At 60.2% G+C, this 15,877-nt stretch overlaps 8 protein-coding genes across 10 annotated transcripts in view; 6 read left to right on the top strand and 2 right to left on the bottom strand.

The window, feature by feature from the left end:
• The window catches only part of SDRG_06948 (hypothetical protein), a 5,436-nt gene extending 2,283 nt beyond the window's left edge, over positions 1–3,153 (top strand). Inside the window, exons 7-11 of the mRNA XM_008612761.1 lie at positions 53–171; positions 219–522; positions 565–814; positions 869–1,688; positions 1,748–3,153. Of these exons, the coding sequence (XP_008610983.1) occupies positions 53–171; positions 219–522; positions 565–814; positions 869–1,688; positions 1,748–3,032 (2,778 nt within the window). The 3' untranslated portion in view covers positions 3,033–3,153. The remainder of the gene's footprint in view (positions 1–52; positions 172–218; positions 523–564; positions 815–868; positions 1,689–1,747) is intronic.
• Positions 3,154–3,727: 574 nt separating this feature from the next.
• On the top strand, positions 3,728–4,509 carry SDRG_06947 (ferrous iron transporter B). The gene is made up of 3 exons (XM_008612760.1): positions 3,728–3,995; positions 4,039–4,312; positions 4,364–4,509. Exons 1-3 carry the CDS (start codon positions 3,804–3,806, stop codon positions 4,450–4,452), a joined length of 555 nt encoding a protein of 184 aa, XP_008610982.1. The 5' UTR covers positions 3,728–3,803; the 3' UTR covers positions 4,453–4,509.
• SDRG_06946 lies at positions 4,491–5,722 on the bottom strand. 2 transcript variants are annotated; one of them, XM_008612758.1, is made up of 6 exons: positions 5,649–5,722; positions 5,467–5,600; positions 5,320–5,421; positions 5,052–5,268; positions 4,899–5,003; positions 4,491–4,850 (listed from the first exon to the last, which is right to left on the bottom strand). In XM_008612758.1, the coding sequence occupies exons 1-6, from the start codon at positions 5,673–5,675 to the stop codon at positions 4,521–4,523; spliced, it is 915 nt and encodes a 304-aa protein (XP_008610980.1). In that variant the 5' UTR covers positions 5,676–5,722; the 3' UTR covers positions 4,491–4,520. The 2 variants fall into 2 exon arrangements, with proteins under 2 accessions (XP_008610980.1, XP_008610981.1); XM_008612759.1 differs by having other exon boundaries at positions 5,052–5,421.
• Positions 5,723–5,953: 231 nt separating this feature from the next.
• On the bottom strand, positions 5,954–7,483 carry SDRG_06945 (dihydrolipoyl dehydrogenase). Its single transcript, XM_008612757.1, has one exon. It carries the CDS (start codon positions 7,460–7,462, stop codon positions 5,984–5,986), a length of 1,479 nt encoding a protein of 492 aa, XP_008610979.1. The 5' UTR covers positions 7,463–7,483; the 3' UTR covers positions 5,954–5,983.
• A 945-nt stretch (positions 7,484–8,428) lies between these two features.
• On the top strand, positions 8,429–9,973 carry SDRG_06944 (hypothetical protein). Its single transcript, XM_008612756.1, has 6 exons — positions 8,429–8,734; positions 8,778–8,936; positions 8,984–9,088; positions 9,139–9,291; positions 9,342–9,471; positions 9,528–9,973. Exons 1-6 carry the CDS (start codon positions 8,565–8,567, stop codon positions 9,717–9,719), a joined length of 909 nt encoding a protein of 302 aa, XP_008610978.1. The 5' UTR covers positions 8,429–8,564; the 3' UTR covers positions 9,720–9,973.
• A 377-nt stretch (positions 9,974–10,350) lies between these two features.
• SDRG_06943 (hypothetical protein) lies at positions 10,351–10,983 on the top strand. The gene has a single exon (XM_008612755.1). It carries the CDS (start codon positions 10,494–10,496, stop codon positions 10,899–10,901), a length of 408 nt encoding a protein of 135 aa, XP_008610977.1. The 5' UTR covers positions 10,351–10,493; the 3' UTR covers positions 10,902–10,983.
• A 960-nt stretch (positions 10,984–11,943) lies between these two features.
• On the top strand, positions 11,944–13,991 carry SDRG_06942. Of its 2 annotated transcripts, none has more exons than XM_008612753.1 (2): positions 11,944–12,976; positions 13,027–13,991. In XM_008612753.1, exons 1-2 carry the CDS (start codon positions 12,143–12,145, stop codon positions 13,372–13,374), a joined length of 1,182 nt encoding a protein of 393 aa, XP_008610975.1. In that variant the 5' UTR covers positions 11,944–12,142; the 3' UTR covers positions 13,375–13,991. The 2 variants fall into 2 exon arrangements, with proteins under 2 accessions (XP_008610975.1, XP_008610976.1); XM_008612754.1 differs by having other exon boundaries at positions 11,944–12,983.
• Position 13,992: 1 nt separating this feature from the next.
• SDRG_06941 (hypothetical protein) lies at positions 13,993–15,638 on the top strand. The gene is made up of 5 exons (XM_008612752.1): positions 13,993–14,163; positions 14,210–14,326; positions 14,367–14,740; positions 14,788–14,992; positions 15,041–15,638. The coding sequence occupies exons 1-5, from the start codon at positions 14,018–14,020 to the stop codon at positions 15,600–15,602; spliced, it is 1,404 nt and encodes a 467-aa protein (XP_008610974.1). The 5' UTR covers positions 13,993–14,017; the 3' UTR covers positions 15,603–15,638.
• Positions 15,639–15,877: the final 239 nt, after the last annotated feature.

Raw genomic sequence — 15,877 nt, 5'->3', positions numbered from 1 at the left:
ATCTATCCATGTATCCATTGCTCGGTCGATATTCATGTAAAGCGTGCACTAGTACGAAGCTGGCGTCGGGCTGCTCATGGAATTCCTCATTGGCATCGGGTCGGTCGACGGGCCGCGCCAGACTGAGCTGCAAAAGGTGCTGCGCCCGCTCATCTCGCGCATCGTCCACAAGTACGCCATGCTCCTAACGTCAAGTAAGATCTTACTAACTGTGGTAGGCTGGGCGACTCGAAGGCGCGGCTTCAAGTCGTGAGCGAAGACGCGCTCCTGTTTTTATCGCGGCAGACCCTCATCGGGCCGGAAATGGTCGTCGAGGAGATCCCGTCGTCGGCCGCGACGTCGACAACGCTCCTCGCCAACAAACTCACGCTGCTCGCCAAGCTCATGCTCGAGTTTGGGGTCAAAGACGCCGGCGGCGCGCTCCCACTGCGCCTAGTCTTGCAGCCCGCGGTCACGTCGTGCGAGAACAAGGACCCAGCCGTGCGCCACGCCGCGCTCCAAGTGTTCTCCGAAGCCTTCAAGGTCCCTCCTCCCCTCATCCTCTCGCTCACTCGAGTCGTGTAGGTGGCCCGCCAAGCGACCATGCCATTTCTCAACGGCCTCGCGCGGGGCGCCCGTCAAAAGCTCATTTCCAAGCTCGTTGAAATGGGCGTCCTTGAGAGCGATCTGCTCATGGACGACGTCGACGACTTTGACATTGCCGTCGACCCGATCCGCCCGGGCACATCGGGTCCGCGCCCGCCAACCGCTTCCGGGTCGTCGACCAAGCACCGCCCCGCGCTCTCCAGTGTCTCGCTCTCGGCGCCCGTTGCGAGTACGACGATTTTCGAAGCGCACATAGAGGACGCATCGATGTCGTTATGTGTAGACAATGGGGACGCGGCGTTGCCGTACGGCGCGTCGCTGACGCCCGAACAAGAGACCGAGTGCGCGCGCCTCCTCCCCGTACTCGGCGAAAACGTCGTGCGCTGTCTCGTCGATAAGAACTGGGCCCAGCGCGAGGCCGCTGTCCGTGAGATCGAAAAGACGGTGCTTGCGTCCGTCAAGTCGTCGGACGCCTTGCCGCACGATGCGACGACGCTCCTCGTGTTGTCCGAAGCGCTCGAGCTCCTCTTGAACGATACGGTCGCCCGCGTCTACCAGTGCGCGCTCCGGCTCATGCAAGTGGTGGCCACCGAGTTCTTGCCGCTTGTCCCTGGTGGCGACGTGGTCGTGCGCTCGACGCTGCGCACGGCCATTGACGTCGTGATCCAGAAACTCGGCGACTCGAAGCAGCGCATTCGGTCCGACTCGTTTGCTCTACTGCACACGCTAGCGGGCTTGCCGCATGTTGGCGGCACGATTGTCGGCGGCTTCCTCCTCGACAAGTATGCGCAGTTGCTTGGGTCCTCGCCGGTCGCGATCGCCGAGATCCTCATGCTGCTCACGTCGCTCGTGCGCGAGTCGGCCAAGTCGACGCCGCTCGACGTTGCACCGGTCCTCGCCGTCGTCGTCCCGGCGTTTGAAAACAAGCACGTCGACGTCCGGAACGCCGCCGTCGCCGCGTACACGGCCATCTACGACGTGACCAAGGGCGGCACCGACGTTCGTTTTGGCGCCGTCGACGTCAGCGCGTGTCTCTCAAACCTCAAGGCGACGGTTCGAGAGGCGATCACGCGCAACATTGTGCAACTCAAAAAAGACGCCACGTACGTGTGCCACGTCATATGCCGATGACGTCATCCGGTTGAATGACCAATGGGCGTAGGCCGTTGCAAGCGGGTGGCGCGCCCGAAGTCGAGTCGGCGCGCGGCCACCACGGTGTCGACATGGAAAAGATGGAGGCGTACGTTGGCTGCGACGTCTGCTTGCTGCTCTCGTCGCCATTGAGCAGTAAGCGCAGCCAAGGCGTGCTGCAGCTCCTCGAGTGGCTACCAAAGCGCGGCCACGACGCCAAGCTCAAGGGTATTTGGGAGATCCTCTGTCTCCTCTGCAAGCAGCTGCTCGTCGACAATGCGACGCCGGTGGCGCTTGCCACGTGCCGGCTCCTCGGTCTTGTCATTGACGCGCCGGCGCACGCTGTGTATGCGATTCCGTGGGGCGAGTGGGGCGTCAACTTGATTCTGAGCTCGACGATCCGCAGCATCCTACAGCAGGCGTCGCACCCGGCGGTGCGCGTGCGACACGAGGTCATGGCGCTACTTCGCGCCACCGCCAAGCGCCACGCGGTTGGCCGAAACGTGGTCTCGAACGCGGTCCTGAGCGCGCCGGAAGATCGGCTGTCGCCCACTGCGACACCGCAAGAGAAGCGCAAGAGCCATCTCTGTACCATGTGGCAGCTCTCGCTCCGCCTCGAGCTCATGGACGAGATGCTCCAAGAGACCGCGTCATCGCCGCCAGCGCAAAAGGACATATTGTGCGTCGAGAACGTCGTGCCCTTCCTCGGCTCATCGTGCCTGCCCCACCCGAGCGCCCACGTCCACGACTGCACGCGCACTGTGCTCCAGCTCCTTCAAGCCCACGACGCGGTCGCCTTGTCCAAAGCCATCACCGTCTGCTCCGGCATCCTCCAGCGGAAGCTCCAGACGTTCATCGACGACGAAGCCAGCGCCGACATCAAGAAGGACCCGGTGGTTGTCGTCCGCGGCTCGCGCGCGTCGCACGTCCGGCGCATCGCTGCGCTGCGGCCGCCGCGGTCCGTGCCGCTGGACGACACGAAAGCGCTTGGGAACGTGTGCATTCGGCCGCCCAACTCGGCGCGCGACGGTTCCCTCGCCTACGACGACGACGAGACGGACGACACTGGGTGCAACAATGCGAACGGGCGCATTCCGACCGTCGCCATGGGCGGCAGCGACGCGGTGCCGCTTTGGCTCAGCGACAAGAAGCCACTGCGCGCGGAGGACGAGCCGGCGATGGGCGGCGCGTCCGGGCTTGTCAAGGCCCGTCGGAAAAGCCGCCACGCGAGCAACAACAATCACGACGACGACGGCGACGACGGGTATACCAGCGCGAGTATACGGGCGTCGTACGCAAGGACGAGCGCCTACTGAAGCGACGCCACCGCTGCAGACCTTCCCGACAAATATACAGACAAGCTTACATTGGTTTTACAACAGAATGGTTATATAGTACATGCGTAACACGTCTTTCATGGCGTATTGAAACACAATATGTCTGCAGATGGGCTACCGGTAGCGACGACACCCGGTACAAACCCTAGCCCTCTCTAGAAAGGTCGGCCTGCGAACGACAACGAGCCTCGAGCACCAAGGGTGTTGGCAACTCCACTCCAGTAGGCCCCTGCGACTAGGCCATGGGCTATCGCGATAACGTTGCGTTCATCAGCGGGACAGCACGACCAAGGATCAGGGTCGAACTAGCAACAGTGGAGGTAGTACCCAAGTTCTCATTGCAGCATGCTGCAAACCACCGGCGGCTCGGTTCTCGATGGTGCTCGCGTGTCCAGCTTGCCGCCGACCGCAGAGTGGAGGCCGAGCGCCTCCACATGACGACAAGGCGGTGGCACCACCGGGATGACGTAGGCTTGTCGGCGCCTTTGGCAGCAGCGCCGCCGAGGTTCGGGGTGGTACTGTATAAAGCACACAGAAGGCTCTCGGATACACAATCGCTATTGTCGTCAAAGAGCTATCCAATCCTGCTATCCACATGGGATAGCGAGCTATCCGATATCGTTGTGGGTCATGGTTGTGCTTGCCATGTGCCTGAACGTTTTGAAATTCGGCGTGCGGGATCCTAATTAGGACGAGGCGGTTGGCGACTTTGCTTTTTGGCATTTCGAGTCGGACGAGCAGGACAAGAAGATGGTCGTGGAGGTCCAGCGCAAGCTCACGGTGCTCGGGTACCCGGGCGTCGGCAAGTCGTCGCTGACGACGTGCTTTGTCGAGAACCGGTTCGTGGAGAACTACGACCCGACGATCGAGAACACGTTCCACAAGACGATCCGCTTCAAGAACGCCCACTTTGTCACCGACATTGTCGACACCGCGGGCATGGTAGGACGCACGGTCGCCTCGCCGCCGCTTGATAGCAGCGTAGGACGAGTACTCGCATTTCTCGCAGGCCGCGTCCGTCGGCGTGCACGGCTACATCCTAGTCTACTCGATCACGTCGCGGACGTCGTTTGAGAAGCTCAAGCTCATCAACGAAAAGCTCATCAACATGCTGGGGTCGGAGCCGCCGCGCGTGCTCATTGGGAGCATGTCGGACCTCGACCGCAACCGCCAAGTGTCGACGGACGAGGCGCAGGCCATTGCGCGGGCGTGGGGCTGCCCGTTCACCGAGTGCTCGGCCAAGCAAAACGAAAACATCAGTACGTTCGGCTGCCTCTCTGACACGGCAATGCTGACTATGACGGCTGTAGACGAAGTCTTTACGTACTTGATCAAGGAGATCGAGCGCGACTCGGGGCTCCTTGCCGTCGACGGCGAGCCCAACTGCGTCATCTTGTAGGTTTGTAGGTCTGCGCTTTTTTTCTCAACACCACTGACTGTCCTCGGCTGCGTGTACATGTTGAAAGCTTAGTGTTGCGCCATGCGGCGGAAGAGCGCGTAGAGCGACGCGGTTATGTGCGGGATCACGAGATTCGAACCCAGGGCCGCCTGGAGCTTGGACGAGTCGAGCGCGACATTGGAGCGCGACTGGCACAAAGCGGCTTCGTCGGCCGCCCCAAAGTTGGTGTAGACATACGACTTGTCGATGTACTGGATGTACAAGTCGAGGAGCTCGTTGTGCGAGACGACGCCGGGGTTGGTAAAGTTGAAGACGCCGACGTTCCGCTGCTTGGCGAGCAGCACCACCGCCGGCAAGAGATCGTGCAGCACCGTGATCGAGTTGGGGATGTTGATGACCTCCGCATCTGCCATATAACCTTATAGCTCTATAGCGCAGTAGCGTACCTTGGGGTAGTGGAGTAGCTTGGTAAGGAGGCTTCGTTCGTGCAGGTCGTCCGAGAGCGGCATGCGGAAGCGCAGGACGCATACATTCGGGTACGATCGCAGCATCTACCATCATAGTTCCATCTTGCGAGAGCAGGAACATGCAAAGATGACCTCTTCCAGCATGCCCTTGGTCTTGGCGTAGAACGATCCGGTAAAGTTGCCGCGGTCGTCCTCGGTGAAGAGCTTGTCGCTGTGCATCGGGTGCGCGTCATCGTACGTAAAGATGCAGCCCGAGCCAATGACCGTGCAGTGGATCGGCGTGACGCGGCCGTCCTGCGACGCCTCGTGGCACACGTCGACGACGTTCAAGCAGCCGACCACGTTGGCCCTACATAGCAAACGCATGTGCGCGTAGGTCGAGAGATTTCATTGTGTGCACCGAATCGTCTCGGCTTGGTGCGTCTCGCACCAATCGACGTTGGGCCGGCCAGTGACGCCGGCGGCGTTGATGACATGCGTCGGCGCCAACGTGCGCACTTCGCTACGCTCGCGCTAAGCCAACATCCTTGGCCATCGATAGACGTACGCAGCGACAGCGGCGCGGTCCTCGAGTCGGGCGCGTCCCACGTCGCAGTGGTCGCGTTGGCTCGCGAGGAGTGCCATCAGCTTTTGGCCGATCCAGCCCGTGCCTCCGTACAGGAGGAAGCGGCGCTTTGGCGTCTACGCATACCAGCTGCATCATGCTACGTTCCTATGTCCGTCGTCTACGTGGGCAGTCGTCGGCGTCTCGGTCATCGTAGTGCAATCTCAAAATGGCCTGTATGGACGGCTGGATCGTTGGCCTCTTTGATTGGCTACTGTAATTTTGTCGCCGCTTTGGATTGGCTGGAATGCCTATCAGATTCGCAAGCAGATCGCAATTTCTGCGGTTACGACTCGAGCTAAGATCTGGTTTGACCGCATGCACTGTGGCGACAGAGCCGACGGGAGGCAGCATGCGTCCTCACATTGCGTAGCCAAGACACGCTGCCTGCCTGCTAGAGGCTGTGAAGCCGCCAGGATGACCCAAGAAGTACAGACACAGGATCGTACGACGTTACAATTTAGAAGTTGATCGGCTTGTCGTAGGCCGCGTTACAGGCCTCCTTGAAGGCTTCGCTCAAGGTCGGGTGGGCGTGGCACGTGCGGCCAATGTCTTCAGCCGACGCACCGTACTCGAGGCCGAGGACGCCCTCCGAGATCATTTCGCCGGCGTTGGACGCAATGATGTGGATACCGAGGATCTTGTCGTCGTCCTTGGCGGCGAGGATCTTGACAAAGCCGTCCGTCTCGCCGACCGTGCGGGCGCGCGAGTTGGCCATCATCGGGAACTTACCGACGTTGTAGGCCACGCCGGCAGCCTTGAGCTCCTCCTCCGTCTTGCCGACGGACGCGACTTCGGGGAACGTGTACACGACGCCCGGGATCGCGTTGTAGTTGACGTGGCCGTGGCCGCCGGCGATCGACTCGACGCACGAGATACCTTCCTCCTCGGCCTTGTGCGCAAGCATCGCGCCCTCAATGCAGTCACCGATGGCAAAGATGTTGTCGACGTTCGTCTTGAAGTTGGAGAGGTCGACCTGGATGCGGCCAAACTTGTCCGTCTGGATGCCCATCTCCTCGAGGCCGAGACCCTTGGTGAACGGGCGGCGGCCCGTCGCGACGAGGACCGTGTCGCACTCGATCGTCGTGGCCTCGCCACCGGCGGCGGGCTCGACCGTGAGCGTGACCTTGTCGCCCTCGACCTTGGAGGCCGTGACCTTCTGGCCGAGCTGGAAGTTCATGCCCTGCTTCTTGAGGAGCTTCTGGAATTCGCGGCCCGTCTCAAAGTCCATCGTGGGGCAGATCTTGTCAGCGTACTCGACGACCGTGATCTTGGCGCCGAGGCGGCCGTAGACCGAACCCATTTCAAGGCCAATGACACCGCCACCAATGACGACAAGGTGCTCCGGGATGCGCTTCAACGAGAGCGCGCCCGTCGAGTCGATGATCTTGCCAGCCTCGTTGTCGACCGGGACCGGCGGCAACGGCGTGACCTCGGAACCGGTGGCGATGAGGATGTTCTTGGTCGAGACGGTCTTGTTGCCACCGTCGTTGAGGGCAACGCTGACCTGGTTCTTGGCGACGATCTTGCCAAAACCCTTGATGTAGTCGATCTTGTTCTTCTTGAAGAGGCCCTCGATACCGCCCGTCAAGATCTTGACGCTCTTGTCCTTGGAGGCCATGAGCTTGGCAAAGTCGATGCGAAGGCCGTCAACTTCAATGCCAACGTTCTTGAAGTCGTGCTGGGCCGCATGGTACTTGTGCGTCGCGCTGAGGAGCGCCTTGGACGGGATGCAGCCGACGTTGAGGCAGGTGCCACCGAGCGTGCCACGCGACTCGACGCAGGCCGTCTTGAGACCGAGCTGCGCGGCCTTGATGGCGGCGACGTAGCCGCCGGGACCACCGCCGACGACGACGAGGTCGTAGTCCGAGCCGGTGCTAAAGGCGGCCGCGAACTTGGGGCGCAGGAACTTGCGGGCGCTGGAACGAACGGCGAGCATGCTCTCGTAAATGAACCAAATTACAAAGTGAATTCCCGAGGATTTTTTTTCCTGCCATCGAGAAAATTTGCATGTTTTTGATGCCTTCTTGCCAGTGTTTTTTTGCGCCTAGCTCCCTTTTCATACAAATATCGAGTGTGATGTGGATTTTGTGCATTTTTATGATGGGACGCGCCGTCCAAAATCCGCAATATTATTATGCAAATGGGCACTTCCCTCGCTTTAGCGGCGGCGTCATCGCCTGCCTCTTGCTGACCCCTCCTTGCGCGCTGTCTCAGGGCCCCACGTATTTTATCTCTTTTCAAACTTTTACATACAATGCCCAAGCTTCATTAAAATCAATTCATTAAAATACACGGGGCACGACCACCCTCGATCAAGTGCGGTGGTTGCCTCGCACTTGACTGGGACCTCCGATTCCCCTCCAATTATTGGCCCCGCTGCCCGTGATTGGTCCGAATGTGTTTCCAACAGTGTTTTAAACACGTTTGCGGTCGGCGGCGACATCAGCACGCTTCGCCAGGCACCAAGATGCCACACAGCGACGGTGAGGATGTGACCCGACCTGCCAACGCTGTGCAAGCGGTACCTCTCGCGTTTGGCGTTGGAAGCCGCATTGTAGGCGGCTATACCGGTCCGTGCAACGCGCACCGCGACAAGCGCAATTGCGTTGACGAGGTGGCAGTAGCCACCGCGCCACCGTCGCCGCGTCACGCACCACCATCGTACGATGGGTAGTGTGTCCGACGCATACTGTACCGAGTTCAAGGAACCGTGGGCTGTCCAAGATTCGAGTGTTGATGGCACAAAGCCACGGTGCATCGCATGGTCGAAAGCTTGCTTTGCCACTGGGTGCAATGACATTGGATGGCAGAGGTTATCTGCATCGCCGCGGAGCTACTGCTGTCGTCGACGGTATACTGCGGCCACGCCACGACGTCACGCCTCTCGGCACCTCTGGCGAACCGTGCCGAATGTCCCGCCGCAGCGCTGCGTTTCGTTTTAAACCATTCCACATTGGTGTTGACAACATGTTTTAAACAGCACCAATAGATTGGTTCGGTTGGCGAGTTGAACACATCACACAGCACCGCATCGAGCCATGTCGAGCGACGAGAGCGACTACAGCAGCAGCGACGACGAGACCGAGAAGGCCTTCTTCAAGCCCAAGCCCAAGCAGGTCAAAGAGGCCGTGCTAGCGGCATCAGACTCGGAGGCCAGCGACTCGGACGACGACGACGAGGATGCCACCGCCGTTCAGGACACTGAGAGGTAGTCCCTCCATTTTACGCCATCGTGGCTCACGCCGCCGTAGCGCTGCGCAGGACGACCATGCGAGCGAGCTCAAGCAAGCTGCCAAGGAGAAGACCAAGGCAACGGTGTACGTCGAGGGCATCTCGTACGACGCCGACGAGAGCGCGCTCGTGTCGCACTTTTCGGCCTGCGGCGCAGTCAAGGAAGTGCGCATGCCCCGGTACGCCACACGCTTCTTCGCCTATAGTGCTGATGGAGATGCATTAGGTATCAGGACTCGGGCAAGCCGCGTGGGTACGCGCACATCGTCTTCGACTCGGACAAGGCCGCCAAGAAGGCGCTGGCCATGGACGGCCAGTACATGATGAAGCGGTACTACTCGCATGCGAAGGCGGTCGAGGACTCATGCAGCGTGCATGTAGCTACTTAAGCGTCCGCCCCGCCGAGACGCCTCGCACGCTCGAAGCGGTCATGACCAAGTCCAAGTCGACAAAGGCCATCAAGGGCTGCCGGACGGTCTTTGTCAAGCAGCTGCCGTACGAGATCACGGACGCCGAAGTCAAGGAGGCCTTCGAGTACACACTTCGTGCTAGCCTCGCGCAACTCAAAAACCATTTCTCCATAGGTCCTGCGGCACGATCATTAGCGTGCGTCTGCCCGTGTGGAACCACACGAAAAATTCAAAGGGATTTGGGTACGTTGAGTTTGAGACCGAAGCCGAAGCCGTCGCCGCCACGAAGAAGAGTGGCATGAAGGTGCAGTCCTTTGCTGCCATGTGATCGGTCGCAGCTGACGTGCACGTGTTGTACAGGTTGGCAACCGTATGGTGCTCGTCGAGTTGGACACGGGCGCGCCCAAGGCCAGCTTCCGCACGACGACGGGGCAGTACTGGAACAAGGTGGAGGAAGGCAAGGCGAGCCTTGCCAAGCGCATGTCGGACAAGGGCAAGAAGCGCAACCAAGCGGATGCAGCCAAGCCGACCAAGAAGAAGCTGCGGTTGTAGATATAGAGCACTGGTATGCAAGCTACCCAGATCCAACTTTGAACTCGTGCGTACTCTTCTCTTGCGCAAAGCTACTCGTGCGGGTAGAGATGGCGCTCGTGCATAGCGCGCTTCAAGATGACGCACGGCTCGTCACGAGCGTTTGCAGCCACAAATTCCTCCGTGTCACGTGGCAGCGCAGGTGCGCGGCGATCGGTCCCACACTGCATCGCTCCCAAGTCGCGTCTTGTCTAATCCCACGCGTCTTTATAGCCGGCCACCTCTGTGTCCCCGCCAAGCGTCCACCGAGGCGTGCACACGGGGCTTGGAGCGATGCATACTTGAGGCGTTGAGGTGCGTGCGCCTAGCGCACTGGTGTGGCCTGTCTACACAGTCATGTTGAAGTGTGGGACGCGCCAGTGCTCAGTATGTCGTCGTCGTCCTACTCCATCGCACTTGGTGAGATGCAGACGTGGCGGAGAGCCACGCAGTGCGCCTGGCGCGGTCACCGCCTGCGCATCATGCATGATGAGTCCCTTGTCACGTCCTGGTGCCTGCGGCGAGCGCCGCGAGTAGCCAATCACAAGGTGCGGTGATTCCATTTGCACCAATCGCAGCGCAGGTTGGACAGAAGGACACCAGTTTGGGTTGGCGCTCATTGACGGCGCCTGATTCAGCAGCTGGAGTAGCAATAAAACACAAGGTACACCGGGAGACGACGACGACGACGACGATGCTCCTCCTCCTCTCTACACAAAATGGGTAGTACAGCTGTCACTTTTCAATTTTCCAGCAATGGAGCCGAATCCGAGCCTCTGCAAGTACCCGAACAAGCCGTGCATGAACGCGCGGTCGAGCAAGAAGAACGGGTCGCTGCACAACCTGTGCGAATACCACCGCGAAAAGGCCAACGCGATGCAACAGCTCTACGTGCTCAAGCGCAAGTCGCTCGACCAGCGGTCGCCGTCGACGCGGCCCAAAGACGTGCTGGCATACTGTGAGCTCATTGAGAAGGCCAAGGTCCTCCAGCGCTCGGCGAGCCTCGACCTCGAGCCCATAGCCTTTGCTGCGAACGGCGCAACGGAAGAGCTGCCACCGCTCTCCCAGATCGACTTTGACATTCTCCTTACGTCCATGGAACTCACGGAAGACTCGGCCGAGTTTGAAATGCTCGGGTCGCCGAGTACGTGGTCCTCCCACTAGCCGTCGTCGTCGTCGCTGTCCGTGCCCTTTTTGCTCTATTCGATCTCCACGTTTGCTAATTTATTCCTGCCCACGTCTGACATGTCTCCTGCACTGTGTTGGTCGTGGTGGAGATGAACGACCAAGTTCAAGCTCGAGTGTATGTGGTGACAGTGTATGGACCTCGCGCAGACCCCTACACGTACTAGGAGGTAGCCCCCGCGCCGAGCTTCCCGTCCAGAGCCGAACGAAATGGCGACGACGATATACATTGCATCATGCCACTCTTGAGCACATGTGTTGCGAGATGCGGGAGGGCTGTTTACCAAACGTTCCCTGCACCACTGCGTCTGCTGTTGAGGATGTGCTGCTCGAGTAGCCCACTTGGGAACGACGCAGAGACGACGACTTGGCCGGTTCAACTTCCAGCATGTACAGGGCACCGCCACGCAGTATGATGATGACGCCCCAAGATCGACAAAGCCGCAGCGAACGAGCGTAGGACGGGACGGCGACGCGCCGCCATGCGCACCCATGATCTGCACAAGCTGTCGTGTCATTGACAGACTGTACAGAGAAACGCGCCACGCCGGACTTTGCAGTTGCATACAAACTTCAAGTGTGTTGGCGCCGCGTCTTTATTCGAATGGCTGAACGCACGCATCTTTAGCTGGCATTTTACCCGCACGATCAAGGCCCCCGATGCCCGAGCCTTTTCAACGTCGTGCACGTCGTTGGGAAAACCTATCGACCGATGACATGCCTCGTGGGAGCGACGACGACTGTTACCGGTATGCTCCACGGCGCAGCCGTATGGCGCGTGCTTGCTACTTGCGGCTGCATACCCAAGGCATTAGTAGCTCATCACGAGTGTCCACTACGTCCCGCGGCATGGACTGTCGATGCACTACGGTCTTGAATGCGAGTGCAGTAGAGAGGTGACGCTACAAGGAGACATGCCTCATGGCGCTGCTTGCGCGATCGGGCTGCCTGTTTTATGCGTGCAAATTTTTGTTCGGTGAGGAAGCGCGCGTGCCTGACGGCGCTGTACAGAGGCAGAAGTGCGTGCATTCACCGCGCGCAGACAGACGCATGGACCCAAGTGACGCAGCGCTTACATCATACACCTTCAAGGTCTGCATGTTCCACCTGGTTGCAGTCGGCGGGTGGCTAAGGAGGCGTGAAAAAAGTCGAAGGACGCACTTTAGCGGGATCCACCAAACCCACAGCCAGTGACCGAAAGAAGGATTCCGCGGTCCAGAATGAGCCCGCCGACGAGCGCATGGGTCCGCCACGTGGATGAAGACTCGAACAAGGCGTACTACTTCAACGAGACGACGGGCGAGACGACGTGGGATGAGCCCAAGGACTTTGCGGCGAAAGCTGGCGGCGACGGCGAGAGCGGGAAGAAGCGCAAGGCCGAGGCCATCGAGGACGACGATGGCTGCCTCTGGGTCAAGTACATTGACCCGACGACCCAGAAGCCATACTACTCGGACATGAACTCGGGCAAGACGCAGTGGGAGGCGCCGACGTTCTACACGTCCGACCAAGGCGAAGACGACGACGAAGAAGAGGACGAAAACATCGAGGAAGAGTACGCCTTTGGCGCGATCGCGGATGCGCCCAAGCCGACGCCCGTCGCTGATGAGAAGGCACCCGACTACTACCGGTACATCGACGCGACGTCCAACAAGCCGTACTTCTTCAACGTGCACACCAAGGAAACGACGTGGGAAGAGCCCGTCGACGGTGTGATCAAGGACGGGTCCGCGATTGCGAGCACCGAGGTCGTCTCGGGCAGCGCCAAGTACCAAGAATGGATGAACAAGGCAGCGGCCGCTGCTGCCAACTCGTCGGCGGCCAAGGCGCAGTCGGCGGCGACGGCAACCGCACCGACGACGTCGGCGCCAGTGGCGAGTGCAAACGACCCGGTCAACCGCCTCAACTCGATCCTTGGCAACGTCGGGGCGTCGGGCAACACGGCGCGCTGGCAGCAGCACTACGATACCAACACGCAGCGCTACTACTACCACGACTCGGAGACGGGCACGACGCAGTGGGAGGTCCCGACCGAAGGCGGCATCGCGGCCGGCGTATGTGGTATTACGTTCGCATATGATGTGCACTCACACGCTTGCTGTAGAACGCGGACTGGGTCCCGGTGGATGCGCAAGCGGCGGCGGCGAACGCGTCGATTGCGTCGCGTGTGGGGTATGACTACTCGTCGACGGCCGGCATGAGCCTCGTGAGCGGGCGGTTTGCGAGCGCGGGCCTCGACAACGACTACTGGGCCAAGGCCGGCGTACCGAGCGACAAGGCCGGGCGCCAAATGAGCAACTTCTTCGACATGACGGCCTTTGAGGCCAACCGTGCGGAGGCCAAGCGCATGAAGGAAGCGCTCCAGAAGAAGAACGTCGACTGGAAGAAGGTCAACGCGGAGAAGAAGCGCAAGCGCCACCGCATCCGCAACAAGTGGATGTACGAAGACTAGGCGCTTGTCCCGACACAATCGCTGATATGTAATGCCATTGAATACCACCGCTCCTCCCTTGCAGCTACATGACCAAGCGTTGTTTTGCCTCCATGCTTGTGCTCGTGGCTGACCGTCCATGGAACCATGCATGCTGCTGCGCCAGCATCCGACGCACCGCGTTGCCGGAATCACTTCTGCTCGCTCGTCGTGCCGAGATCATCATCGTCAACGGCGCGCTCTCTGCGCAATGGAGCTCTCTACCACACCGATCGTCTGGCGCTTCCTGAGCGCGCTCGCTCGTCCTCGCCAGACGTCGCGCATGCCACAAGGTACACTGCGATCCGTGCAAAGATCGCGGCCCTGAAGAGCCGGGCTAAAGCCACGTTCGTTGGTCGTTCCATTCGTCGATGGCCACTTGGCCTGCGAGCGAGGAGCCTTTCATGAGGCTCATACGGTCGCTGCCAAGGCGCTGGCATGGCCATAGCCATGGCCATGACCAGGCGAGGTCTGCCTGCGAGCGCGACGACGCCGGCCGCCACGTCGGAAATCTGATGGCGTTCGACGCTGCGAGTAATATAAAATGGCGTATCCTGTGTAACGGCGGTGCAATAATATTCAATAATTTTATTCGCTTGGGAGAGGGCCAGTCGCGGAGATCACGATGGGCGTCCAGAGCCTCCTCCATGTTGCGCTGCTCAAGATGCTCGTGCACTCGCTGCGCTACGGCCACGTCGAGGGCGTGCGCTTGGCCATCGAGAAGGGCGTCAACCTCAAGCACATTGACAAGCGTGGACGCAACCTGCTCATGTACACGGCGCGCATGCGACGTCTCTCATGCCAAGTATGCCTGTAGGCTGGCCATCAAGCAGGACACGGACACGCGCCTGCGCATCTCGGTGATCCTCGCCGACGCTGGCTGCGACATCAACCACACGGACGCCCGCGGCTGGAGCTGCCTGCATTACGCCTGGTACGTCGGTCTGCATATCTCGCGGCTCAGCATGGCGTAGCGCCGGCGGCGCGATCGACGTCGTGCACGAACTGCTCCGCCGAGGCGTGCACGTCGAGTACAACATCTTTGGCTTTGGCGCTTCCGACCTTTCATTCCCGCGGGTCCAAAAGGCGCGCTCTCTCCTCCAGCACACGGAGATGTTGTCGCACGAGACCGCCGTCCGCGTCTGCTGGGGCATCGTCGATAAGCACATGGCCGACCGCGGCTACACGCTCGAGATCCCGGCGCCAACGCACGAGTTCAAAAAGCCGCTCAAGGTCATGTTCCACGCGCCTCCCGACCACAGCCATTTGGACCGGATCCGGGTAGTCGACTTGCAGTCGTCCGTGCCTGTGTGGGAACAGACGTCGCGCACGATCCCCGTGCCGCCAGGTACAACGACGACAACGATGTATGTACCGCTGCAAGCGCCTTGATAGGCCACGTCGGGTGCATCACGCTCGACGCGGAAGTGCTGGATGTGCCATCGATGTACCGTATCTACTACGAGCAGTACCGCCCGACGCCGGTGGCCTTGTCGACAGAAGCGATGCGCGCTCTGGAAGACACACTGTGCGTCAAGGACCTCGACTCTGGCCAAACAGTCTCGGTCAAGAGCGTCAATGACCTCGTCCTGCGCCAGCGGTGCGCTGCCCGACGCCAAGCATTCGACTGATTCCAAGTGACATGTAGAGGCAACAACCAAGCCGTCTCGGACAACCAAGACCCGACCGAAGACTCGCGTGCGCTGGAGCTAAGCACGCTCGAGTCGTGCTCGTCGGCAAGCGACGACTGGGAGACGAGTTCGGTCTCGAGCGAGGTCGTGCCACCGGCGGTCGTCGCGGCCACAGGCGCCCACCGGTTTGCCGCCATGGCCACATTGAGCCTTGTCCGGCTTGAGCCGCCGAAGCCCCAGCGAAAGACCGAGTCGTTGTATGACATTGTGGTGACGACGCCGGGTCAAATTGGCTTGTCTCTGGAAGGCGTCGCTGACGCCAAGGGCCAGCGCGTCAAGATCGTCGTTGTCGCGCTCTCACCGGCGTTCCAGTCGGCGTTTCCAGGCGTCAACGTCGGCGACTGCCTCGTCGGCATCAATAACCACACACACGTCGAGTACGCTGGCATGCAGCACACGCTGTGGGCCCTCACGGACGCGACGCGCCCACTCACGCTTCGCTTTCGCCAAGAGTCCAAGGACCGACCCCGGCTGTTTCGAAGTCTCTACCGGAAACGCTCGTCCGTGTCGTCCGTCTAAGTGTTTACATATCATTTATGGTCTTTTCGGTTGGGATGTTGCGACAACTGACGGGGCAGCGTTGACTGCAGGCTTCTGCCCACGGCGTACCGTCGACTTGCGGCTCTATAGCAGCGGAAACACGAGCTACTATGTACACTACCGTGCGCATCGACGATCTACTAAATGCATGGCACGATTCTCCAGTACCTCAAAGTGCAATGTGGCGAGGACGCGTCATGTTAGCTCCGTGGACGTAAGTAAATTCATCTTGCAGTGGCCCACACGGAACATCA

The sequence above is a fragment of the Saprolegnia diclina genome, assembly GCF_000281045.1.
Source record: "Saprolegnia diclina VS20 unplaced genomic scaffold supercont1.19, whole genome shotgun sequence".
In the NCBI taxonomy this organism is placed as follows: domain Eukaryota; phylum Oomycota; class Saprolegniomycetes; order Saprolegniales; family Saprolegniaceae; genus Saprolegnia; species Saprolegnia diclina.
This window is presented reverse-complemented; position numbering and strand designations above follow the sequence as displayed.